This window comes from Manacus vitellinus, unplaced genomic scaffold, assembly GCF_001715985.3.
Source record: "Manacus vitellinus isolate BGI_N305 unplaced genomic scaffold, ASM171598v3 scaffold_6_pilon, whole genome shotgun sequence".
Lineage (NCBI taxonomy): Eukaryota > Metazoa > Chordata > Aves > Passeriformes > Pipridae > Manacus > Manacus vitellinus.
In genome coordinates, this window is record NW_021940750.1 from 21,713,175 (window position 1) to 21,739,997 (window position 26,823).

The 26,823-nt window shown below is 40.0% G+C and overlaps 1 protein-coding gene across 23 annotated transcripts in view; it reads left to right on the forward strand.

Moving 5' to 3' along the window:
* The window catches only part of NRXN3 (neurexin 3), a 935,277-nt gene that overhangs the window by 275,579 nt on the left and 632,875 nt on the right, over window positions 1-26,823 (forward strand). For 16 of the 23 annotated variants that reach the window (XM_018082450.2, XM_018082461.3, XM_018082475.2 and 13 more), the window contains 2 exons: window positions 16,099-16,302; window positions 23,878-23,904. In XM_018082450.2, the coding sequence (XP_017937939.1) occupies window positions 16,099-16,302; window positions 23,878-23,904 (231 nt within the window). The remainder of the gene's footprint in view (window positions 1-16,098; window positions 16,303-23,877; window positions 23,905-26,823) is intronic. The other 7 variants (XM_018082473.2, XM_018082457.2, XM_018082474.2 and 4 more) reach the window with 1 other exon arrangement.

Below are 26,823 nucleotides of genomic sequence, written 5' to 3' on the forward strand. Positions count from 1 at the left end.
ATATAAATAGAGAATCTGTAACTATGAGAGATGCTTAACTCTGCAGTAAATAAATTCTAGTAAAAAAAAAAGGCTAATTGAAATCTTAAAAAAACTGTCTTGTGCCTCAATTCTTCCCCTTTTGAGTCTCTCTCTATGTGCAGAATTTGAAAGAGAAACAGGTGTTGTATCTATAGAGTCTTACCATCTATGTTTCAAGTGATGTCAAGAGCAGTCCCCTTTCCGCTACAGATTTAGATTATTTTTAGGCTTGTGGATTACTTTCCAGTTTCCAATGGAATTATTGACCTCTTCATTATTTTGACTTGATATTCTGAGAATTTTTCACAGTCTGTCTGATGAAGAGTACAGCAAGCTGGCAGGTAGCTCTTGGATCATCCAAAAAAGTGGGACAGCAGCCCAGTTGTGGTGGACAGTGGGTTATGTCCCTGCACTGTCTTGGCTTTGCAGTGTGACACTGAATGAACTGGCTCCTATTTCTGTCTCAATTTCTACTGTGAAAGTAGACATTCCTGAGGACATCTTAATGGTTTCAAATTGTGTGGAGGACTTCAAATAATAAGATTCAAGGACAGGAAAGCCATCCTATTAGGAGACCTACTCTTTTTCCTCTTTGGTTAGAGTATGTTAGCTGCTTATTTTAGAAAACAGAATGTTCTTTGTGTTGTAGTGTAGAGCTGTGTCTAATCCTTTCCAGGTGTAAATTAGGAAATCTTGTTTTGAAACAGCCCTTACTGATCCAGAACCTGTGCAGACATGAGTGGAAATTTGGGACCTTGTCCAGTAAGTATAAGCAGGAGCTGGTGTCAGTGACACTGTGCAGAAAACTGACTGGGATTTGCTGTGTCTCTGCTTTTTCTTTCACCCCAGGAGGAGACACACTTCTGTTCAGTGTAACAAGTACTTCTCAGAACTAGTGGCATAAGTAAAGAGACAATTGCAGCCTCCTTTGCCATCTAATGGCCTCAGGCAGTATTGCCATCTGCTCCTCACTGTGCCACCAGTGTCTGAGCAAGTGCACCAATCTCTGAGGCCCACAGTCTCTGCCTTCCCATTGCCTGCTCTGCTCACTCAGCAGCTGCTGGCTCACTTGATTTGCTAAATTCCTATTAACACCCCCTTTGGGGAAAAGCTTGACATTCTTTTTGTCTTCAAATAGACTTGAAATATATACTGAGGTGTATTATTTCCTTAATACACCTGAATATACACAGCTCTTCCTCCCTGAGGCTCCCTCTGTAGTCCCTCCAGGAACCCTTAGGAGAAAGCAGAGCATGCTGTTCCATACAGATGTTGTACTGAACTCTCAGGATCTTGATTGAGCATGGGGTGAGAGCCTGTGATTCACTTTATATTGAAAATAGAGAGAAGTGGCACTCTCTGTGTGCAAGAGAGGCTGCATGCCTGCTTCAGCAGGTGAAGGGCTTAGCATCCGTTTTCTCCAGTGATATGTGGAGTGATGGCTCATGAATTTCTAAACTCTTGAATGACTCTGTTAGTTGAAGATAATAGCAACTTGGAGGGAGAGTTATATGATGGAAGCTTTTTTTCTATATGTATCCTATGTACTTGTCTTTCATCACATCAGTCTGACAACTTTCACTGGCCCTTGCTTTCACATTAAAAAGAGGAGTAAATTGAGCTGTCTTTGGTGATAATATGGAGTTAGATGCCAATGACCTGCCAGAACTGGATTCCAAACGTGTCTGTGTCTCACACTGCTCCTCAATACAAGGGTTCATCAGATTTTATTTTTTCTGTTTGCAACCTCCTTTTAATATATTTGGTTTAGTTTTCTAATTATTCTTAAGTGAGGATCTAATGTGTGTTGTTGAAGAGAGGTAAATGACATTCTTTCCTACTTTCAGATCAAATAAAAGAAAATCAGAAAGTGACGTTGAATAGATCTCAGGAATCCTAATTTGTGTCCTTCTGCTTTAGATAGTAGGCCAACATTATTAGGCCAGATTGGATGGAGCTTTGAGTAACCTGTTATAGTGGAAGGTGTCCCTGCCCATGGTAGATGGTTGGACCTAGATGATCTTTTAAGGTCTCTTCCAACCGAAACCATTCTATGATTCTGTGATTATTAGGGGTCAGTGGAAATATAATAAGGAGGTACTATTATATATAGTTTAAGCAAAGTGGAAAAGGAAATACTGACCTGTTTGAATTAGATTCCTCTGGTTTTTGTGCATAGCAAGGGCTCAAGTTCTGCCCATACTTTAGTCACAAGGAAAGTGATTTGGAACCTTTACCACCAGATCATGAGGCAAATGATAAGTGACTGAGAGGAAAGTGATTTGGTTCTGGAATAGCTGAAATGTCTGGTAAATGTGTCAGTGGAGTCATTCAGATGGTTTAACTCAGTATTTCTACGCTCATTCAATGCTGGTAGTTTTCATGAGAAGTTAAGATGATGATATCAATCTTCAGAAAATCCAAGCCTGAACTTTGGCATTATTATATTTTTTGCCATGCAGCCTTTATCTGTGGCATAAAACTGGGAATCAAATCTGGCAGTTGGAGACAGTAATCACATCTCTGATGAAGATATGTTTTGTCACTTAAAACACACACTTTTGCTTCACCAGCAGCCAGTGCTGTAGGAAGCAGCATATAAGTAAATGTTGCTGAAGAAGATGATTGTCAATCCGAGTCCAAGACTTTCAGGTCAAAGTAGCATTTGTTTCTTTCTGTGCTGTCTGCTCTGCATGCTTCAAAGTTAGTTTCACCATTAGATGGCAGTTTAGACTCCTTAGATCATAGAGTCATAGAAGATCCTGAGTTGGAAGGTACCCACAAGGATCATAAGAGTCTAACTCCTAGCCCTGCTAAAGATGGCCCCAAAAATCACATCATGTGTCTGAGTGTTGTCCAAATCATCTTGAACTCTGGTTGCTCAGAGGTTGACTTTCTGTTTGGAAGAGTGAGAGCTTTGCCTGTCTTGCTTTGGTTGTTTTTTTTTCTATTGTATTCTTCCCTTTGTGGTATTCAGTCTAGCCAACACAGGAGGGGTGTTTATGCAGTGTAAAGAAGGGAAATGCTCTATAAGATCAAGTGGCTGTAGGTGTAACTTGTGTTTCCGAGGACAAAGGGTGCAGTGTGACTAGATACAACCACTGTTGCTTTAATATCATGCAGAATGTTGTTCTGACTTAATAAAATTGCTGTTAAGGATAAGTCAGCTCCTAAACTGTCATTGAAGGTTATGATATTGTGTATTTGGCAGCACTGTGCATATTTTGATTTGTTGTTTTCCAAAGTTTGTTGGAAATTGGAAGGAGAAAAGGTTTGAAAAATATAATGAAATTTGATTTCTGTTTTATGGGAAGGAAATTTCTGATGTGCTTTGTTTATAGCCTGGTGCAGGTAGCTGGCTGGCTTTGCTGTTCTTTGTATAGGCTTTTTGCACAGTACCAGGAGAAAGAAAAATATAAAGATATGAAAAAAAGAAATACCATATTCTGATACCACAAACAGTAGGAGGGGCAAATCTGACAGGTGAAGTACATACAGGTAGCTTGTTTGAGATTATTTTTTTGCAATGTACTTAATTTCAAACTGAAAGTGTCCCAATAGGCAGCTGTTACACTCAGGCTTAAACAGTTCCTGTTGTTATGAAATAATTTTTGTCTAAATAATTCCTGCAATTGTACAGGATCCTCTAGAATATAGAAGCTTCCTGACTATGAGTTCTTCTGTTTTCTTATATTGGCTTTGATTTAGCTTTGCATCTCTTGTGGGAAGGCTTCTGGATGGCATAACAAATATTTTCCAAATTGGAGGCCATCTGGGACACTAAGGTTTGATACCAGTTACACCTGAGGTTGCACTATCATACAAGCCACAAACAACAGCTGCTGTTTTCCCCCATCACTCTGTCATTGTGGAGCTTTCAGTGCTTGTTATCTCCTGTGTTTGGCTGTGTGACTCCTTTGAAATGTGGGCAGATGTGAAGGGCACATCTGTGGGCCTGCTCCAAACTGTTTATACTTGTCTGTGCAACAGCCAGGCTATTCTCCCTGCAGTTGAAGGCTGTTGTTTCAGAGTTGCAGCCCAGCTTTCTCATCCCTTTCCTATGGGTGCAGAAACAGTAGAGACGTAGGCTGCAGACAACCCAAGAGAAGGGCCTAGCAGCTGAAAAACTGAAAGAATACCTTCAGATGTTGTACTTATTTTTTTTCTTTTTCCCCAGTTTTAATTGGTAATGATTTATGACTTTTATCACTATAGAGAAATACTCTTTGAAAGAGTAGGAAATGTCAAACTCTCTCCCTCACCACTTTTTCAGGCTTGTAGAATGAGGGAAGAGAAAAATTTTCATCCTTGAAGTAAACACAATTTGCTGGTGGGGCTAGTTCTAGTCAGGCTTTCTCAGAGCCTGGAAAACCTCATGATGGATTTGCCACAGGCTTTATACAAAGTTAATCTGATATCCACACTCCCATCTGCTTTTACCATGCTTTGTTAAGTTGTGTTGGGCTCTGTTCTAATAATCTCACTTTCTCTGATACACTTCAGAGGTTTGGCCAAATAATGCATGCAAGAGCATTCTACAGTCCTCCAAACATACATCCAAACATCTGGCCAACTTACCTTGGCTTCTATCTTTGAATATTCTCTTTGTTCTGATCCATTCCTTTCCTTTTGTTACAGAGGTAACTCTTACTAGGTACCTATTTCATATTCATATCAATAGGAGCTAATTGCTGTAAAAGAATTGTGCGTCTAATTTCCTTTATGGGTAATTTTCAGCAAATAGATCGTGATTAACTGCCCTGACCTTACCTGTGATCCCACTTAGCTAAATGGAATGGCTTTTGCGATTTAGTCTCCTAGTTCCATCTCTCCTGCACTTAAGAGTCTGAGAGACATTGTAAGTGAGAGCAAACTGTTCTTTCCACTGTACAGAGCACTAAAACTGTGGCTTTTGATGTTTTTATCAAACACATAACTTTTTACTAGGATTCAGAATCTATTCTTAAAGATTACACTTCCTGTCTACCACCCAGATTAGCAAACATGTCATACTTCTGATTGGTGGCTTTATTCCTGCCCCTGTCCTCGACTTCCTCAGAGCACAGGCAGCCCTGTAGATCATTCTAAACAGTGATTTTAGAATGTGGAAAAGCCTGCCTTAGGTTGAGATTACAAAATTCCCATTTTTTTGTCTATTTCTGAGCTCTGGTCTTTAGGAATGAGTGGTTGATGTTGGAATTCATCACCTTACCCTTGTGGCAGGGATATCAACAATACCATCCTTGAATGCTCTTCCTAACAGTGTGAGGGCTAACACTGGTGGGGTAGGGGAACCAATTCTTCCTTGCTATTGCTCTGTGAGTATTTCAGGTTTAGCACATAAAGAGATTGTTCAGAAACCCAGAAAATCTGAGAAGGCAATGGTGATGTGAAGCTTTTTTATTACCTGACCACTCATTGTGGAGTTTTTTCCTAGGCAGGTAATTCTGCAGGTGTGCTGCCTAGCATTGAGTGAAGAAGGTATGTGAAAACTGATGTCACGTAGAAGTGGCAGTCACTGATAAGCAGACACTGAATTTTGTGTTTGAGGCAGTTTACAGGTCTAAGGAGACCCTCTTCCCTGATGGGCTGCATTTAATCTGGCATCATTTGATGTAATGGATCAGAAATGTTGTAAGAAAATACATCACATCTGGTTTGCTGCTGGCAATCTGGAGAGTAAGTGTCCCTCTGGACTGTATTATAGTGGACAAAAGTGCTTTAGACAGGATAAATAGCAGGTTATTCACCATCAAAGCTCTCTTAACTTGGAGTTTGTCATTATGTCTAGTGTAAAGAGAACAATACAGGATGTGGGTACAGTCTTACATTTTATCTCTTGAGTGGATGCAAGTGTCTTGATGTGGTGACAATGTGACTGTTTTCCAATTTCAGTTAGGAGCAGGAGAGATCCAAGCATTTCAGTAAAGTCAAAGCCACCATATAAGGTGATTTGAAAATCTTCTGCACATAAATGACATTTTCAGTCTAGGATACCTGCTTATTTCAGGATTTGGTCTTGGTTTGGATAGTAATAGTCTCAGGCCTTAGGAGCTATCTCACTAAGTCTGTGATAGAAGCAGCTGAAGAAAATTCAACTTCGCTTAACTGTGGCATCAGGATGATGCTTTTGGAGTATGACACTTTTCACTGTGTTCTGATTGCTGCCCTGAACTTCAAAGTGAATAAAATGGGATACACAATGGTGACTGAAAGTTTTAGGGTCACAGCTGCTGTCATAATTTATACATCTAGAGTTCTTTTGACTGGAGAATCTCATAGAAGCTGTCAATGCCAACTAAACCTTCACAGTTTGCACAAGAAGTAGGATTTATTATATTTTACAGCTCATCAAGATCATTGGAGACTCTTGGAGCTCAGCAAAGAAGAAGAAAATTAATGGAACTCTCTTCTTCATGGGTACAAATCTTTGAGTTATGGATTGAGGATTTGGACTGGCTACTGTTATGTATAAATCCATTCACTGAATTTTAGTCTAGGCCCTTGGCCCTTAGACCAGTGGATAGTCCTGCACTGTAGATCCTGCCTTTGGCATTTGAGATAGGCTTGTAGGCATTTAATAACTGCATGACTTTGCATAATTATAACCAGTGTTCTGGAGTATGAATTCTAACTGTGTCTTTACCAAGAGATACTGATTTTGTAAGACAGAAACTGCACTTGGTCATGTTTGGAGTCAGAGAAGGACAGCTCATGGACATTCCTGTTCCTTTTTTATCTGAAATTCCTTTTATTATAAAAAGATTTATAAAATGTATAAAACAGATACCAGAGTTGTACAGTGGAATTTGGGCTGTGGTACAATCATGTTTTCAAAAGGCAGTGCCTGTTACTTGAAAGTAGGACTAAATTTCTTTTATCTACCAGTGAAATTTACAGGCTTGAACATGTGTTTCTTGCTTTGGCCTTAATGGTCTCGGCAGTATCAACTGCCATTTCATGCCAGCTACTAGTTTCTGCTTCTCTTTTCCTCTTTGTCATGGTTCCAATAATTGGACAGTGGTTGCAATTAGCTGGGTGAGCAACTCTGGCTGTTGCATCTCTGCTGATGACTTCATTAGGAATGGACAGAGCCTGTGGGGTGCCTGGAAATCACTGTCATCATTTCTGCATTGTCTGTGCTGCAATGACTGAGCATTACTCTCAGACGGCCATCACCTTGGGATCAAGGATTTTGCAAATGTTTTTAGGGAAGACAGCAGATCTGTGAGAGGCTCTGAAGGGTCATTCCTCCTAGTATTATAAACTCAGCTTAGTTTATATTGTATTTTATGTCGGGAAGTTGTAGTCTGAACCCCCAAAGTACATGTTATCCTATGTTTTTCCACAGCATACATGCTGTTCTTACCCTCCTAATAGTTACCTGCTCTGATGTATCAGGCTTCCCCCAAAGATGATCTATTTTGCGGCCTTTGTGAGTGCTGTGACATTCTTGTTTCCATTAAGCTGCTTACCTTACATGAGTTTTATTTCTCTATTTCCTCTGCCTACTTGTTTTCAGCATGGCAGTGTCTCACTTCTGTCTCCTAATTCAGTGATAGGCTGGGTTGAAGAATTTTTGCTTTTTCAAAAACACTATGGTATACCTGTGATTTTTATGGACAAGTTTACCCTACAGTGTGTAGATCCACATTTTCCATTTGCTCCCTGTCCTATTAAACCACCTCTTCCAGGAATTTAGAAAGTTCAGGGGTTTGGAATTGTCAGATGAAAAATGTAAGGAACAGAAATTGAGGGTTGTTTAGTCCGTCCTGTGAACCTTCCTTAAACCAACAGTCAGAGGCAATATTAGTTTTTCTTTCCAGTGTTGGAAAAACAGAACTGAGGAGAGGTTGTTTATGGATTTAAACAAGGTTACAAATCTAGTTCATATTACAGCCTTGCTTTTCAAAGAAGGTAGGCTGGAAGAGACCTTCCAGATCATCTAGTCCAACTGTCAACCTATTACCACCATAATTAATCCTAAACCATATCCCCAGGTGTCACATCCAGATGCCTCTTGAGCACTTCAAGAGATGATGACTCCACCCTGGCAACTTATTCCAGTGCCTAACCACTCTTCCAGTGCAAAAAAAAAAATAAATATCTAGTATCTAATCTGAACCTTTCCTGTCATAACTTAAGGCTGACTCTTCTCATCCTTTCACTTGAGATGTGGCGGAAGAGACAAACCCCCACCTCACTACAACCTCCTTTCAGGCAGCTGTAGAGAGCAATGAGGTCTCCCTTGAGCCTCCCCTTCTCCAGACTAAGCAACGCCAGTTCCCTTAAAGTTCCTCATAAGATTGTGCTCCAGACCCTTCACCAGCTTCGTTGCCCTTCTCTGGACACACTCCAGCACCTCAATGTCCTTCTTGAAGTGAGGGACCCAGAACTGGACACAGAGCTAGAAGTGCAGCCTCACTAGTGTTGAGTACAGAGGGACAATCTCTGTTCTAATCCTACTGGCCACACTATTTTTGGTACAGACCAAAATGCCATTGTCATTCTTGGCCACCTGAGCACACTGTTGGCTCATATTCAGCTGGCCCTCAACCAGCAGCTCCAAGTCCCTTTCTGCTGAGCAGTTCTTCAACCACTTATAATTTTCTGTATTTTCTGTATTTTCCCATGCTGCAAATTGTATCTGCTGCCTTTTTTTCACTGTGTATCTCCTAGAGAAGCCAAACTTCATTGTTGCTCTAATCCCCCTTTCTCGGTGAACACTACTCAGGAGATAGGGATCGAATGCTTCAACAGTGCAACTCGACAGTGTCATGAAGAGGACTCAGAGATGTTCGAACTAAACAGAAGTTGCATCACTTTTTAAACTGTACCACCCGTGTAATGCAAACTCTCAGACTATCGTTTTAGTAGCAGATTTCCCCATGCCTTCCCATTATGCTCGTTGACTTTGAGGAGCAATTCTTCTTCTACTCTTAGCCTTCTTGCCAGAGATTTCTTCCCAAATAGTTATACACAGCTCTGCAAATGTTAGAGTGACATTTTGAGTAAATTTGAAAAGCCTATGTGCTCCTTCTTGGTTCCCCTGCAGCTCTGCCAAGCTTCAGTATAGTAATATAGCCTCTCTCGTCACCTCCCAGGGCTAGCAACAACATTTACAAGCTACAGTTTCCTCTGCAAATACTTCCACTGTGGTACTCAGTGCTCTTCCATTTCCTCCCTTGCCCAGTTCTTTATGACTGGGGCCCGAAGAAAGTTTATTTGGCTTTCCTTGTGGAGTGCAGGGGCTTTTTTTTTTTTTTTTTGGTAACTCACCTGACAACACCCCTTAATTAACTTATTCTCTTTTGCATGTGGTGATGACAGGAATGGAGGAAGGACATAGCAAACCTGATGCTGATAGAAACTGGTACATATTACTTTGTAGGGTAGCCACAGGTTAGCCTGGGGAGTTGGAGAATTGGTTCAATACAGAATATAAGCAAAGCTAGACTCCAGAGTGCAAAGGTAAGTGAGGTTTATTAATGGAGGGAGATTTGGGATCCATGTCCCTAATATGTCTTCTCTAGGTGATTTTAAAATTTGGAAGGTCTCCATTTAAGCTTTTGTTGTAGACAGTCAAAAATCTTTTGGGATTTTGCCTTACAGCGGTGGAAGCCTCACAATTTTTATTAGTTCCTTGAGATTTTTTCCACTTTGAGCTGAAAATTCTCAGGGCAGCTTTACAGGATTTTGGTATAATATACCCTCTTTATAATATTGAAGTAAAAAAGGAAGGTGTTAATTTTGAATTCAGAAAACAAAAAATTGTTCAGTTCTAAAAAAAAATCAAATTGCTTTTGTTCATAATCAAAGTTATTTCACTGTCTAAACGTATGAATCAAGGTAATTTTTTTTCTTTTTTTGTCTGAGGTAGGACATTATAGTACATGCACTGCATCCTGCACTTTTATACTGATGTATTGCTTGGGACTCTTTGTTTGCCTTTGTACCTGTTTTTTTTTTTTGTCTTCCATTTTGTGAATACTTAGTCAATAATATTTTCTACAGTACTTTAATGTGTCTGTGTTTGGAAAATCCTCAAAGGGATAGGAAAGATAAGATACTGGAACAGGGTGGAGACAGTGATATGGAAATGGAATAGAATGGAAATGAAAAGGAATAGAGTATTTATTCTTTTCTGATTTTCTAGATAAATAAATAGGTGTGGTTTGCACTTCAAGTTTCTTCAGGAATTTTTTCTTTTATATGAAGAAACTTGCACTTCTGGGCTATTTTCAGACCCAGAAATTAAATGTTTTATACAATGTTATGACATACATTTTGCAAGGTTTTGAAAAAAATACGTTTGATAAAAAATATTCCTCTGGATGTCAGCTGGCCTATGTAAACATCTGCTAGCAATTTTTGTTTATAGCAGGGGCCTTATAAGTGACAATTATTATTACTGCTCCACCAGTATTCTTGCATCCCTGAAAATGTGATGGATGCCTTGGAGCTAGCTCTATTATCTCTCCCATTTGCTGCTCATTTGGAAATATTTTGTGCACATTGCACTGATAAGGGTGTCTTATGTAATTACTCTACTTTTAGTGCTTGTTTGGTCTTAACTGCCATATGCTATTCAAATTAGAAAATTTGAATTTAAGAAAGTAGTATGCAAATCAGAAAGAAACCAGGAATGAGAAGCAGGAAAGGCAAGTTTTAGAAAATAAAAACTGAAAGCTGAATGAAAGGCCTTTACTTAAGTCTAAAACAGAGTGAGGAAGCTGGGATAATGATATGCTGATCTTCAGGATATGAGGGTCCTTTTGGGGGGGAGTAGGGGAAGAAGATGTTGTCTTAATTTGAAGCAAAGAAAAGCTTGGATTGATGTTGAAAAAATACTTTGGTCTGTGAGAGAGATTAAGTACCAGGAAAACCAGTCCAGTTTCTTTACATTTCTGTAGTTGTATGTGTCCAACATTTTAATTGTTTTATCTTCATGAGTTTCCAACAACCGATAAGAATACTATTGACATCTTGTCAGGCTGAAATCTTTAAAGCAGAATAGCTTTGTTCTTACTAGCGCAGTAAACCTATCAGTGGCTTATTAGTGATACTTATTATTTTCAGGGTATTTTACTAGACTAATAAAACCCATTCTTATTTCTAAGGTAATGTTTCTCTTCAGGCAGTTATTTAAAGATGGTTTTGTGCTCTCTGTTGTTGTCTCTCTTGGTGCTAGTGAATTGCATTTACATCCCTTCAGATTGCTCTTTTCTGTTTGACAGGCTGAGTAAGGTGAGGTCTAATGACATCTAGATGGGAGACATCCAGGGAAAATTCAATTTGTTGCGAAAGGTGTTATAGCACATTTGGTAAAAACGGACTTTTCTTATGGGTCAACAAGAAGCAGTGCCAGAGCATGGTACCACCAGCACCCTTAGGGCACCAACAGACCCTGTCTGGCCCCTGGGGCTCCCCCACCCTGCTCATGACCCAGGATCCCATGGCAGCCCCCGTGGCCATCAGCCCCTGCCCCAGTGATGCTGTGGCAGGGCCAGCCCCCAGGTACTCCCAGCCTGCCCAGCCATGGGGGCCGCCAAACCAGGCTCATGTCCCATCCCTATCACCGTGGCCCTGCCTGGCAATTGCAGCGCGTGCTCTTAACGCTGGCCAGCAGACTGACTTCCTGGCCTCACTGCAGACCTGTGTCATCACCCTGAGGTTTCCTGGATTCTTCATTGGACCTGGCCCCCACCTGCAGGTCTGTCCTGCTCACCTCTGTGGGTTGGACAGGACAGCCCTGGGCAGCAAGGGCCCGGCACCCATCCTGCTGGATGACGTGCAAGGTCCTAACTGCTTGTGAGCACTTGAAGTTCATATCATGTCTTTTTCACCAAAAAAGGAGCATTATCTCCTGGGTCCTAGTCAGATTCCGTCTGAGTGATTGCATTTGGGGTCCCCAAATTATTTGGTAGGCTTCTGTTGTTAAAACTCATCTGTGTGGAATCCACTTGGACAGGAATCAGAATTTCTTTTTCCTTTTTTTTTAATATTACTTTTGTGTTTGTTTTCTGTTTTAAAGTGTAATTTTGGTTTTCAGAAAATCTATTTTTATCTAGGGCCATGTGTCTGCTAGTGGATATGTGAGGGAAAGAGGTGAGCTGTGTAATACCTGCAGGAAAGTTGTCTAGTTTTTGGATACAAAGCTTAGGCATTCTAAGAATGTTTGAATTTGCAAGAACTTGGAAATATTTGGTCTGAGCGTTTTGGTCTCTCAAATATAGCTGAGGAAAGATCATGTGCCTTGCACTGCTGTCACTGGTGACTTCAGCTTTCATGAATGGTAAATATTTTTCGGGTTTTTTTTGCGCTGTCACCCTTCTAAAAATTTCAGGAAGAAATTACACGGTATTGTAGTCTGGAAGGCAGAGGAAAGAGACCAGAGGGAAGAACAGGAGACTACAGAAAAAATAAAACAGAGAAGAAAGGAAAGAAACAAAGAATGGAGATAAATACAAGAGAGAAGTTAGAAAGCGGATGAAAAAGCATGAAGAGGTCTTGAATATTTTTCTCTCTGTATGCTAAGAATACACCTGTTCCATCTCCCCAGGAGGTTTATGCAGAGCCTTGTGGGGAAGCAGCAGTGAATTGCTCCTTTGGATGCTAAGTGTAAAATTAAAACTGGCAGGGTCAGAGAGCACAAGACTGGGAAGCTAATCGCTCCTAATAACATATTGATTTTCAGAGATTTCTGGCATTATGTCAGGGCAGTTTTGAAACAGCACCTGGTTTCTTCCACTTACCATCTCCAAACTAAGGCAACAAAGCTTCTGGCATTGGGATCAGAAATGAATGTCACATGATCTTTTTGTCTCTACAAATCTGTGGGGGTCTCAAACATAGTTTCACATATTGCTCCTGTGCATGTCTGTGTGAGACACCAAATATAAGAGCAACCCGAAAAGTAGAAGGGTGGAAGAAATGTGCATGTATTTTAAACTTAGATAACTGTGTTGCTGCCTGTATTTATGGTGCTGAACAAAGCATTACAGTTCCATTGCTGCAGATGGCTAAGGACAATGGAGTGGATGCCTGCCTGTATTCAGGCAGAAGTCTCCAGCACAGGTGCCTGGGAGGTTGAGGTCATGTACTTGCTGCCAGGTTACATTCAGCCCTGAGCAGATTTGCTGTATGTGTTGCTCAGCTGTAACACGCCATCCTCAACCTTTGAGGACTGACTGTCAGGACAAGAACATAGGTTTTATGTGTATGACTGCTACCCTCCTCTGAAGGGGTGTTTCTGTAGCTGGAGGGAATGGTCTGCTTGCAAGGAGGTGTGCTGGAAAGGCTCCCAGATACTCCAGATAACGAAGACTTGCAAAGTGAGAATGAAATCTTGTTATTTTTTAAATATGTCAAGTGCATAGCTGGGCTGAGCTGGGCCAGGCTGAGGTCAGCATGAAGCACAAACAAGAATGGAACATTAAATTTTATCTGCTTATTGTTACGAGGTTTCATTGCCCCTTATTTGTAGCAGACTGGCCAGAGGACAGTAATACATGATTTAGGCTACTGTGGAATGTCAGCTAAAACACTCTCCAGACTTTTGTGTCAACTTCAGCAATTCTGAGTGTTCTTCAGGTCCTCCTTACATAAGTATAATACTGAGGGTTGGGGTCTCTTGTCTAAGGACAGTAATTATTTGACAACGGGATCAGTGAAGCTGAAGGACACAAATTCATATTGAAGGGAAGAGTGTCATTATTACCATGCTTTTGGTTTGTTCTGAAGTCCACAGAAAAACTCATGTTTTCAAAGCACCTAATGCATGACAGTGTGGAGAAGAAAGGAGCAGAGCTGGGACACTTGTGTCAGCTACTCCCACTCATAGTCCTGATATCCCTCCTCTCAGCTATTTATGTGCTAGGGCAAGCAACTGTTTCATGCAAGGCACATCTGAGCTGAAGGCGTCAAAAGAGCCATTTCATGCTTGACTGCATTTTCTAATACAATCTGCACAGAGAGAGGAAAGAGAGCAAGGAAGGTTTGTGTGTACATAGGCATTGCCTTTGAATGTATGTATAATATACAGTACATTTAGTTCCAGCTTGCAGTTGTGGGTGGCAAGTAAGAGGTGCAGACGTGAGGGGGAAGAGAATTGCACTTTGAAAAGAAGAAACTATTCTCCCACCTTGAAAAAGGTTTCTTGGCCGAATGAAGATGTGAGTCCCCAGGGCAGCACTGACAGCTGGTACCCAGAAGGTGTATGTAATGGCTGAGTGGGTGATGTGCATAGAGAGCTTTCTGTGTACAGACCATGACAGTGTGTGGGGAGTGCAGCTGGGAAAACTGGTGAATATGGATGCTGTTCACAGACATCTTAATGATGCTTCCAGAAACGTTTTCTTCCTAATGTGTTTGTAAGTCCTGTGACTGGGGAGGTTCTGCATACCAAATGTTAGTGCGGTGGGTCGCTGCACCAGCACAACCATAGTAATCTCCTCCAAATGTTTTGGAACCATATAAACATCTCCTATGTCACTTTATCAGATTGATATTTATGTCTTTATTTATCACCTCATTTGCATATTTATTGCATTGCAATTCTGTTACTGGCCATTGTGGAGCCAACTATGGATCTTTTACAGCATGGACATTTGGCTGTTCCTCAGTTTCTCATCCATCTACCCTACTCTAGCATCTAACATTAAAACATTGAGAAGGTGTAAGGTTTGGCTCTGCCAAGCTTACTGTTTCCTGCTAGAAGTTCTGCTCCTATCAGCTGGGAAATATGGGACAAAGGAGTGAAACATAAAGAGAATATCTGGATTCCAATACATGTTGTTGCAATTGTTTCAATTAGATGGGTTGTTAGCTTTCTCAAGTGTGTGTGATGAGAATCCCAGTCAATCATTTGAAAAAACTTTAGCTGAACTGAGCTGGATGAGACACTGGTAAAAGTGCTTTATGGAGCAATCCTTCCAGGTGCTTAGGGAGCTAACTGGTCTATTTTTTTCAAAACCTCTGGGATTTTTACATGTAGGTTTGTGGTAGAACCCCTGCACAGAGCAATCTCTACAACCCTGCCTTTGGTAGGGGTTGGCTGTGGTGAAAAGGAATGCTCTGATTCATATATTAATATATTTATGTAGATTTGTAAATTTTGGAGGTAAAAATGCTTCTCAGCATACTCCCGGATTGAAACAATGATTGCCATGCTGCAGTGCTTGCTGCAGTTCTGTCACAAGACTTTAATTCTGCCCTCCTTAGAGGAGAATATCACTTTCTGCAAGCAAGACTCTGAACAAATAGAGAATGCTAAGTATTATAACTCCTTCCCTCAGCTGAACTTCTCATTTTCTCTGACATCCTCAGAGATGATAGAAAAATGTAATTTCTTTCTTGACTGTTTTGTTGTTTGTTTTTTGGTGGTTTTTTTTTTGTTCCTCCTCCTGGCTGTCATTGGGCCTCCATCTCCTAGGTTTGTGTTTGAATGACACTTAAACTTGCAGTGGTGTTTGGTTTGTTCCTTTCTCCATTTGTATCAGTTGTGTCAGCAGAGCTCTACTAATGTTGCTTGTTAGTAAAGAGTGGAAAAATATAAAATCACAAAACAGAACAAATCTGATGTAGAAAAGACCTGCTAGGAAAGTCACTTTATACAGTTGTTTTTCTTTAAAGTGGTAGCAATGAAATTAAATTCCTCTCTCAATAGTAAGAGTACCAGAAATCGGAACTCTAGTCATTACAATTAGTCCTGTGGAAGGCTGGACTTCAGAACACTGAAGGAGATTGCATTTTTTGGAAGATGTGAAAAACAGAGGCTTTGCTAGCTCATAATCACAAAAGGGCCCTGTGCTAACATGCTTGTCCTTGGGCATTATGTGTCCATGGGTACTGCTGACTCCAGTATCTTTGTTTCTGCTCATGCTTGCCATGTAAGGTTTCTGGATGCAGTTAAACAGTTGTTGCATTTTTCCCCAGTTACGTATCTTTCTGTGGCAAGTGGTATGATTTCTGTAGACACAGCGCTCTGTGATAGATGTCAAGGTTCTTCAGGTGTGAAGGTCACACAGAGGTGTAACTTCTTTTCATTTTTTGCAATTGTTTGCTGATTCCTTGCAGAGGCCTCTATACTGAGCTATGATGGCAGCATGTACATGAAGATCATCATGCCTATGGTTATGCACACAGAAGCAGAAGATGTGTCCTTTCGTTTCATGTCCCAACGTGCTTATGGGCTGTTGATGGCAACCACCTCACGAGACTCTGCTGACACTCTGCGCCTGGAGCTGGACGGAGGCCGTGTCAAACTTATGGTCAATTTAGGTATCGTATAAAAACCTTCTGTTGCCCTCTTCATTATTAGTTTGGGCTTGTGATTAGTGGTTTTTTAAAATAATTTTATTTAATTTCTGTTGGTTTGATTGGATTGGATTGATTTCTAAAATAACTGCTGAGACCTTCTTAATTATGTAATCTTGCGGAAAGAAATTCTCTTCTGCATTGCTGCATGAAGATTTGCTGTCAGTTCTTCGTTATGGACAGTGTTGGTTTTTTAAGTCTTAAAGTTTTTAAGTTTCCTTTCTTGATCTGGGACTGGTGAGCTCTGTGTGAGACATGCTGCTTGGTCCATCTTTTGATCAGTTACATCCCTCATTCATCCAGCATCACTCAAAACAGTCATAGGTGAACATGGAAAGGAAGCAAAATGGATATGGTGGGAAGCAGAAGTCCTGTGGATCCCCTACCCTTTACATAATTTGACAGCATTTGATACAGCTTGGCATATTTTACATATCAGTATAAAAACCTGTTTTGGTTTTTTTATTGTGTCTTTATTAAAAAGAAGGTAACAATAATAAAAATGCATTCCCTCATCCCAAAGAATTCTGTTCTGTCTCCTCAGAGTTACGCTTTCCCAGAAAATAATTAAAAAAGACAATTGGAAACAAGTCCTACAATAACAACAATGAAAAAACAATTGGGAGTGAATGTGCTATTAGATTAGCCTCAATTCATTTTCTTGACAGTCTTTAAGTATTCTACTGAATGAAAAATAGCCTCTTTAAATAATGTAAATACATGACTTGAAGCTTTCTTTCACTTTTCAGTGATGCAACTTGTTACTTCATGTGTATTCAGCAATATAACTAAAAAGAGGTTCTGACTCAGAGACAAAACTAACATGACAGTGTGTAATGTTAGAGGTACCTAATGTGTAGGGTATTCTATATGAAGATGTGTGTATGGTCTGTGAAAGCTTGTATCAGTTTTCAAAATTCTAAGCCCCACTGGAACAAACTTCTGCATTTTTTTACCTGATGGTATCAGGGTCTTCAAAGCCCTGCTGTAGTGTTATCAGGAGAAAACCATGTAGTGGTTTTGTAGAGTATGTTGTCCAGCAGTTATCCTCTGGAACTAGCTTGTTTTTTAAAATTTCATCTGGTGTCTTTTTTTTGGCTTTGAAATTGCAAGCCAGACCATTAATATTTGCTTTTGGAATAAGAAAGTAAGAGAAGAAGATGCATCAAACAAGTTCATATCTCTTAAAAGCCAAGGTCTATAGAAAGGTCTATCTAAAGGTCTGTAGAAACTCTTCATTTTTAGTAAAAAAAAAATAATTGCATATTTGCTCTGCTTAGCTTGACCAAAGAAATGTAAAGCAATATTGAGTGTTTAGCTAATATAAAAGCACTTGCTGTGCTATCCAGAGTGGCCTAGAGGACAAATGGAATAGATGAACTTCAGCTATGACAGTAACTTCTCAAATAAAGAGAAACAGCACTCTGATGATAGCCATTTCAGCCTATATTAACTTTAAATGGAGGAAAATTTCACAGATTCACATGGTGTGCCTGGAGAACAGCTCATAAGAATGTAACATTCTTACATGTGCAAAGAGAGCTCCAGAGCGTGTTTGTATCTATATGTGTGTCTGCATTTTCTTCTCATCTAATCAGTTGCTGCTAATAATAAAGAAAAAATAAGATTATTTTTTCACCACTGTTTCCTTTCTTGAAAATTATTGCTAGCTATTTTTTTCTCAGAAAATAAAATTAGTTGCTGAAAGATTGGTAGTGGCCTGCTTCTGTTGGGGAAGTGATGGGGAGCTGAGTATCTGCTTAGCTCTACACTATCCTCTTGTAACCCAGAGCCAGTTCTTTTACTTTTATGCCTTAGTTTCTCTCTTTGCTTAAAAGAGAATTCTTTGCAACTTGCAAGGGATGTGCTAGTATTTTAATAAGAGCTGCTTTTATCACCTTTGATACTCCCACATGATAAGTACTACAGCTTGAAAACTGCCAGACTTCATCACAAAATTATCACTTTTTCTCCTGAAGAAGATACCGCTTATTTGATTCTGTTATTTATTCATCTTAAGAATGAATGAGACTAAGGGGAATTTTGGATGTTTAGGGCCTCCTAGAGGTAGATCCTGTGTGAGTATGAGGAGGGTAGATTTAGATTACCCTGAATACTTATCATTTTTTTACAGTTTACTCTTTCCTTTCCAGATTTCAGTATATCATGCTGGCAGACAATATTTTGCCTCAGGGCCTGTCAACATTGTTTGCCTGGTTGGCACTGGTCACTTCTACCACTCACTGGGGTCTCTGATGCCAGACCCCAGTCACCTAGCCTAGAGGTGGACTGTTCAACTCTTACTGTCTGGCATCTAAAAGATGTAGCTAAAGATTTGACAGATGGTCTACACATATTTGGAAAGAGATGTGTTGTTGACAGTTTAATGCAGGGACAAAATCTGTAAACAAACTCCTGTGTCAACTGAAGGCTATTTTTGTGTAGTTGCAGGGACTGAAACAATGTGTATGTCAGATTTGCTAACTTTTCAGCTGGAAACTTTTGGGAGGTTGACTTTTCCCCAACGTTGACTACAGAGTGCATCAGGGGAAACCTGTGAGCACTCTCCTAGAAGTGAGCACTCAGCAAAAGGGTAGTTTAGACTGTTGGAACCCAGATTGAGCTCCACCTCTCCTCTCTTCAGATTTATAAAGCTGTGAGATAATTTCCTTGAAACAGGACTTTCCTTCTATCAAAACAGCACAGTACTTTGCTGCTGAAGAAACAGAATTTGAGGAGGAATAACCTTACCAGAGCCATTCATTTCCAGTTGTTTACTCTAAGTCATGTCTAACTCTGTAAGGAGACTATTCATTGCCCAAATGTCACAAACAAGAACCAAATCTTTATCTGACCTTGCCAAACTCCTGTTACCAATGAGAAACAGTCATCAGCACCGCCTTTGAAGACCTGAGTATGCTCGGTGTCAGCATCCCCTGAGCATCTAACCCAAGATAAATATGTGTAAACAAAGACTGTTTTGAGTGGTGAGTTATTTAATTGTGGTTTTCTTATAAGTCATTTAATACTATTACTAAGAGCTGTCTCTTCTCTTCTTTGATCTATTCCATTTGATTACTTATTATCATTTATATGTTTATTAAGGTATTCCTACGTTGGTTTTTTTATTTCTTTTCTTCTTTTTTTTTTTAAAACTCTTCTGTGTATTTCAGTTGTAAAGCTTTCCCATACCCCATCAGCCATGGTAAATCAAAAGATGGTATTCGACCCTTCAAAGGCCTGAAGCCTGCGGCCCGCACAGCAAACAGCCCTGAGAACAGAGCATACGGAGCAGCCTGCAGGGGCTGGCATATCCCACTCACCCCCTCAACACTCAGTGTCCAAACCAAACAGGGGAGAGAGAGATAGTCCAGCAGGCATGGGTGGGCATGGGCAGCTGGGTGCTTGCTGAGGAAGGTGGGAGGCAAAGGAAGAGCAGTAAGGAATAATTCTCTGAGGAAGAGGGCAAGGAAGTTGTTTCATACCTTTCCAGTGTGAGTGCCCAAGGCACTGCAAATCTGCATGTTGACAGCATGTCTCTCAGTAGTTTGAGTGTTTGTTGTGTGAAGAATAGAAATCCAAATGTGATATATATCTCACTTCTGCTGAGAAGGACTTTGAAGAAATGGGCATGGAGTGGAAGGAGAGAGAGAGAAATTAAGTAAATCATGGCTTGGAACATGCTTGGGAATAATTTCTGATGCTGAGATGATGTACAGAAAGAGAAAGAAATGGCTGGTCTGATAGGGAAATCCACCTTCACATTTTTCCTCCCACTGATAAGTTGGAGGGTTAGTGTTATACTGACTTTTATTTAAGAATATTTCAGTTTTTTTTCTTCCTACCCTGACACATCTTCAGGTCACTGGTGACTAGGATAAATACTTCCTGCTTCCTCTGATGTAAGGAAGTGTAATCATCCCTCTCGCCTACCTTTTCCTAATATATATCCTCAAGGGTGTCAGAGACACCTTTGCCCCTCCAAAATGAAAAGTATTTTTGTAATTTCTCCATACAAATAGTGCAAGTAGAAGAGAGGCAAGAAACCTCAATGTAACATGGGGTAAGAATGTGCATGGGACTTTATCTGGTTTCCCCACAGGAGATAACCTAGAGTGAGTCTAGAAACAGTTGGGCCCCGATTATCTCTTTTGTTCTATTCTTGCCTTAAAGTACTCTTCCATAGCCCCTTATGGCTGCTTATCCAAAGGAACAAACATTTTGTCCTCACACAACAGAGGTGACTTTCTTTCCTGATTCAAGGATAAAATGGCCTGGAGCCTTAGCAATGTCAAATAAATATCACTATTTTCAGACAAAAAGATATAAATGGTAAGAAACACAGGCCTAAGTCGCAGATACTTCTGTTTACTCCTAAAGATACTTCCATTCAAACAATCAATTAGTGTTAGCTAATTGCAGTGGAACTATTTAACTTTTTGCAAGGAGAGGGTCTTTGGCTCAGTTTCCAGGTGATATGCTCTGGAAAATGCTCCATCTGAGCACTAAGTTAGGAGTTTCTGGTTTACATCAGAAAAACAATGAAAGTAACTGCAGAAGGTCTTCCCAGCTTCCTATTCCCCATGCAGTTACAGACTGTTTTCACTTCACTGCTGTCCTCATCCAGTTGCTGAACTGATAAATGACTGGATTTGCAGCTGTTTAGACATACTCCTCTTCAAAACTTACCTCATCATTGGAAACTGATAAGAGGGCTGAGTGCCCTAGATGATGATTACCAGAAGTCCTAGTACTGTACAGGAGGAATCCCAAGCATTTTTTTTTTTAATTATTCTGGAATTAACCAGATGCTGCTGTTTTAGGCACAAAGACCGAAGTAAACCTGCACCCTTACTGCCAGGAAAAATCTCCTCTGTTTTGGATTTGTACCACTGTACTAGTTTAGAGGAAAATAGGTGTTTTCCTCCCTTTTAAAAACTGATTTAAGAGGGAGAGAACAGCTTCATGTATTAATGGTGGGAAATTTCTGAGTTGCTTTGGGCAAGACTCAGAATTAAGGAAATGAACAAAAACCCTGTGCGTGTTCTTTGATGGTAGTGTGGAGGGTATGGTAATGCTGTTGTAGCAGTGCAAGCAGATGCACTCTCTTACCTGCCATGCAGGATCCCCACTGACCCAGCTGCATTAAATCTCGTTCAGGAGCTGGTTCCTTTGGAGTGCACCTGAGCATTTCTGCCTGGCACCCGATTGCATGGCATTGGAGAGCCTTCCTGCTCACATTCTGGAGATATAATAGCACTGTGTAGTTGTCAGGGCAGTCGCCTCAGTGGCCTGGTCTTTAATCATTTGAAATAGAAGTCTTGCAGTCAGGATAAAGGCTACACTAGTTTTCAGTTTGAAACATCTATCCTTTCACCTGGAATAGTGACTGAGCCTGTGGGTAAGACCCAGGACATTTTGGTATTGCTGCCAAAAAAAAAAAAAAAAAAAGGCAAAACTTCTCTGCAGACATCAATAACACAGCAATGGTTTTAGCCTCTAACTTGGATGAATGTTGCTGTGGACCAGCCATGTTTCCCTTTCCAGCACACTCTTTAGCCCGTAAAAAATTCCCATGTTGTTCCAGCTGTAGCAACTCTCTTGACCTCACTTGCTTGAAATGAGACTTGGGAGTCTCTCTTGCTGTCAGTCTCCATCAGGTCATAGAAGAAAGCTCCCCTGCATGTACTATAGAACTCCCCTTACCCCACCCAACTCCTCTAAGGGATATAGCCACCACTGTATGGTGATCGTAGCAATTGCTCCAGGGCTGTTTGCTCCCACTTTTCTGTTGCGGTTGACGACACATGACAAACCTAATCGCACAAAACCAAACCCAGATTTTCTTAGGAGAAGTTCTACTTGAAAACAGACTCTCTCTGGCTATGTTACTCCTGATTGGTGGTGTGTCCCAGTCATTACAGTGCTCATTACAGCTCTTTATTTATTATTTATAGACTCTTATTCTTTCCCCTACTTTATTTTTTAGGAACTGCATTCAGTGTCAGCTGCTGAAATAGTTTTCCTACATTTGTAAAAGTAAATGTAAAATTGGTCCAGTTAAGAAGCAAACTGCATTATATTTCTCTGCCATTCTGTATAATCTCCCTTTCTGGGCCATATCTCTTTAATAAATATGACCATTTCTGCTGGTTAAAGCATTACTTGTCCAGATAGAGTGCCCACTAGCATGGTGCTATTATTCATGGCCTTGGCTTCATGAGAGAAGGTCAGCATACCAAGATATGTAGTAGCACTGATACAATAGCTCTTGCCCACATTAGACACCACAGCAATGGTTGTTCACAAGTAAGTAGGCATTTATAAATGAAAGATCCTCTTCTGGATCATAACCTGAGATATGCTGAGCATTAGTGTGTTAAATGAGAGAAGCAATGCTCAGAAGCCCTCTAGCTCAGGCTCTTCCTACCTCAGCTTGCTTTCTCTTCAATTACCATTTCTTAGATTCTACAAGCATAACTCTATTTTTCTTTCCATGTACCTCTCTTTATCCCTTCCTTACCTGTAACCTCTGAATGAAGCAGGGCCAGCAAAGGTTCCCAGATCTGCCACTTCACTGCCCATTTCATCTTCTCCCTGAACGTTACAAACACTCCATTCAGTCTTAGCGTTCAGACAGCAAGACGAGATTGGGCTCTGAGGAACTGGCAGGGCTGGGGACCTTTGGAAGAAATCCCTGTTCTCCCTGCCAAGCCCAAAAAAAAGTATTGCCAACCTCCAGAACTAGCTGAAATCTGGGCTGGGCGTTCGTGCGGTTAGCTGTTTGCAAGTGGCCATTTTATGATAGGACACAACTGGGCAGTATATTAACCCTTTCCTCACCTGAGCGGACAGTGTCAAATGTGTCTGTGCACATAAAAAGTCTTCTGGGCTGGCCACTGGGGGAATGAGAAGAGGGTCTGTCTTTGGGAGAGCTGGAAAGGGTTAAATATTGCACCAACAAATCTCATAGGCTGATTTTACAGGTATTCTGTGTTGACAGATGGTGTATTTATGCAATAACAATACGAATTAATTCAAAAGAAACCAAGTGTAAAGGTTGATTTTGAGCTTCAAGCTTCTTAGAGAAATTGCTAAAGGTTTCTAAAAAGCAAAATGACACTGGAGTATGACTTGTGTTTTGAGGGAGATTTTAATGCCTTAATTATAAATTTTTTTATTGTAATTCACATCAGTACATGGTCTGGAGTGGAAGATACTCTTAGATGTGTAGGTTTCTATAAAAAGGCAAGAACTTTCTGAGTCAACATGTGGATATATATGTATATTGGTATATTTCTCTATACATATGTATATATATATGTCTATATATATATATTTATGTAACAGATATTTACATAGAATATACCGTACATATACACCTACTCCTGAACTTGTACAGACTGTATATAAGTATAAAATGGCCACATCTCTTTGCGTGTGTCTGTCCCCGGAAGGGTGGACTGATTGTTTTTGGATGTCTGCAGCTGTTACCTTGAAGGATGCAATTTCATCTTTCATTTATTTTTCCCCATCTAGACTGTATCAGGATAAACTGTAACGCCAGTAAGTTTTCCCTCAAGTTTCATTTTGTTCTCTTTCTATATATATTAAAATAACTTTATTTTCTTTGCTGTTTTATAAGCTGGTTTTCTTTTCTTTTTCTTTTTCTTTTCTTTAAAAAAAAATCTTCTTAAATTGAAGGGTTGGGTGGGATATGAAGCTGGAGGGGGAGGAGGGAAGACCTTAAGATGATTGTATGTGAAAATTTTGTATTAGGTTTCTCCGAGAAGGGGATGAACTGTTATTTCATAGCTTTGCAGAAGAGCACCTGCGGAACCTGATGAGCTGATATTATATTTCACTGGTAACCTGTTGTCTTTATGAAAACTTTTAAAGAACCACATAAGAATAACAACAGGTACTGTATGCACTTCTCCACTACAAAAAGGCATGCATATTTAAAACCAAACCAAAACAAAGCAATCTTCAAACTCTCACTTTATTACAGAATGGCAACAACTTAACCTGATATTTATTCAAAGTAATTTTATTTGGGTATAGAATAAGGAAAAATTAGATCTTACATTTTGAGTATATTATATTTATATATATATATATAATTTGCTACTCCTAGGTTTCTATAATAAATTCCATCTGAATCTTTGGGTCCCTGAAAATTCCTTTCAATCTATAGAAGTAGGGGGGAAGGATTATAAAATCTTTGTGAAAAATAATAGTGAAAGATCATATCCCATTCTAGACTGACTGAGCAAGCCAAATCTTTTCTGCTCTGCTTCTGGTTACAAGTAGTAAAGCCAATTGTAGCAGCACCAAGAATCTTGTTCTAAAGCAGTTTCTTAACAGATTTGCCATAGTTTGGGTCTAAGAATAGATTTGTAGCGTTAGACAGCAGACAGCATTTCTTTTGGTTTTTTTCCTATGTGTATAGTGTTTGTAGAATTTAAAAGGTGGTTGCAGATAGGAAAAAAATACACACCTAATCAGACAATAGGTTCAGATTCCCCTCCTCATCAATGCCAGCTGATTGAGACCCTGCTTTTCAATAAGTGCAAGCAATTAGTTTTTCGGTCCTGGGAAGTGGTCCCTAGGAGCCTGTTGCAAGGGGCAAGCCCTGATGTGCCACAGGAGCTTGTTTATGATCATTTACTTTATTTAAATTATTAAACTATTATCTCAATCCATGGGGTTTACCTTTTTCTGATTTTCCTCTTCATCCCACTGAGGGGAGGAGAGGTGTAAGCAAGCAGCTGCATGGTACTTAGTTGTTGTGTGGGATTAAACTGCTACAAGTGTGATCAACCAGTGTATGACAAATCTTGACGGGTCTTGTTGCATTCCTTTTGCTCTTTGAAGTTTTCACACTATATTTCAAGACAGAATGTGCAATAGGAAAAAGTGTCTTGAATCTCGTAGCTGAGATTGCCAGATTTTACCCAGTAATGCTGAGGACATTTCCATAAAAATAGGATCTTTTGCTTCCTGAGACTTCATATGCTTTTGCTGCTCAGCCACCTGTAACTCTATTAAAACACTTGCACCACACTTCTTCTTGATGTGTGTCATCTGAGGATCCATATCAGTTCCTCTAGTACTGGACAACAATCTGCTGTTTTTGTTAACATCAACTTTTCATGACAGCTGGCTGTTAAAAGCTGAGCTATGGAAGTCTGTCTTCAGGTGGGAAATCAGCTTGAGTAGCAAGTAGCAGTGGTCTGGTTTTCATGAAATAAAAATCTAGCACTGATTGAAAGAAGCGTTCAAAAAAAAGAGGGAAAAGAGAATCCTATAATCAGAGCAGTGGGAAGATAGTCTGAATTCAATGCTTTTGTTGGTTTCCTCATAAGCATGAAAACATCTTGAATCATTTTGCTACCATGCATTTTTAATAGTTGAGCCTGTTGCATTTTTCAGTAGTCTTCCCCTGAAGGTTTTCATTTATTTATTTATTTAGTTAAAGCACTTTGGATCTTCCTAATTTATTTTTATCGTACTTCGCTGAAAATGAGCAACCCTACTTCTAGTCCCTCCAACACCTTGTGTTTTTGCTGCCTGTTGCAATTACTCAGGTCAGCTGTCCTGCTTTCTAGAAAGGGAACCTGCTGGGGATTGGTGAAAAACTTTACCCTTGCATGAATAAAATATGGTTGGGCAGAAGCAGACCTAATATCACTGTAACCGCTTCTGCAGGCACACTGACATTTACTTGTGCAGAGGGAGTTATCCACAAACATGAGTCTGCTAGGGTCTGTTGAAATGAGCAGAAGTGTTTTAAAGTAACTAGACAAATGGGATTCCCAATCATTTAAAGAGTTTCAGGTCAAACAGTCACCACTGCTAACTGAACAGAAGGGACCCGGTGCATGGTTTTAAAGGTAAACAGAGCTGTACTTTTGGGGTTTCGTGGAACATGTAGGTTAAGAGCCTACCACTTCAAGCACTGAAGCTCATGCTATTTGAGAGGAGTCTAACATACTGTCCCAGGTAAGCCTTTAATTTTCAATGTACTTGCTCTTGATTTTCATTGAAAGCATTGAGTGTTATTGTCTTACATATCTTGGGTTGTCATATATCTGATGCAAAATACTGTTTTCCATCATTTCATCTTACCCTCTCTCTCTCTGTCTCGTCACTATTGTATTTCACAATTCTGAAATGGCAGACTTTCATACTTTCCTAGTACTGGAACTTTTTTTACTGTCTCTGTATTTATTTTAATACTCATCCTTTCCTTTCACTTTTGAAGATACCTAAACTGATCTTATCTGTTTCTCCACACCGACAGAGTTTGAATTTAGGACACAACAGTGCTGTTGCTCACACATATGTAACTGTATAGTAACTATCTTTTCCTTTGAGTGTGAAATCAGCACAACATCAAAAGCAGGACCAGGATCTCCAAAGAAACTGTTTGAAGGTGCATTGAGTGATTCTTCAACACAATGCAAACATAACGGTTAGCAC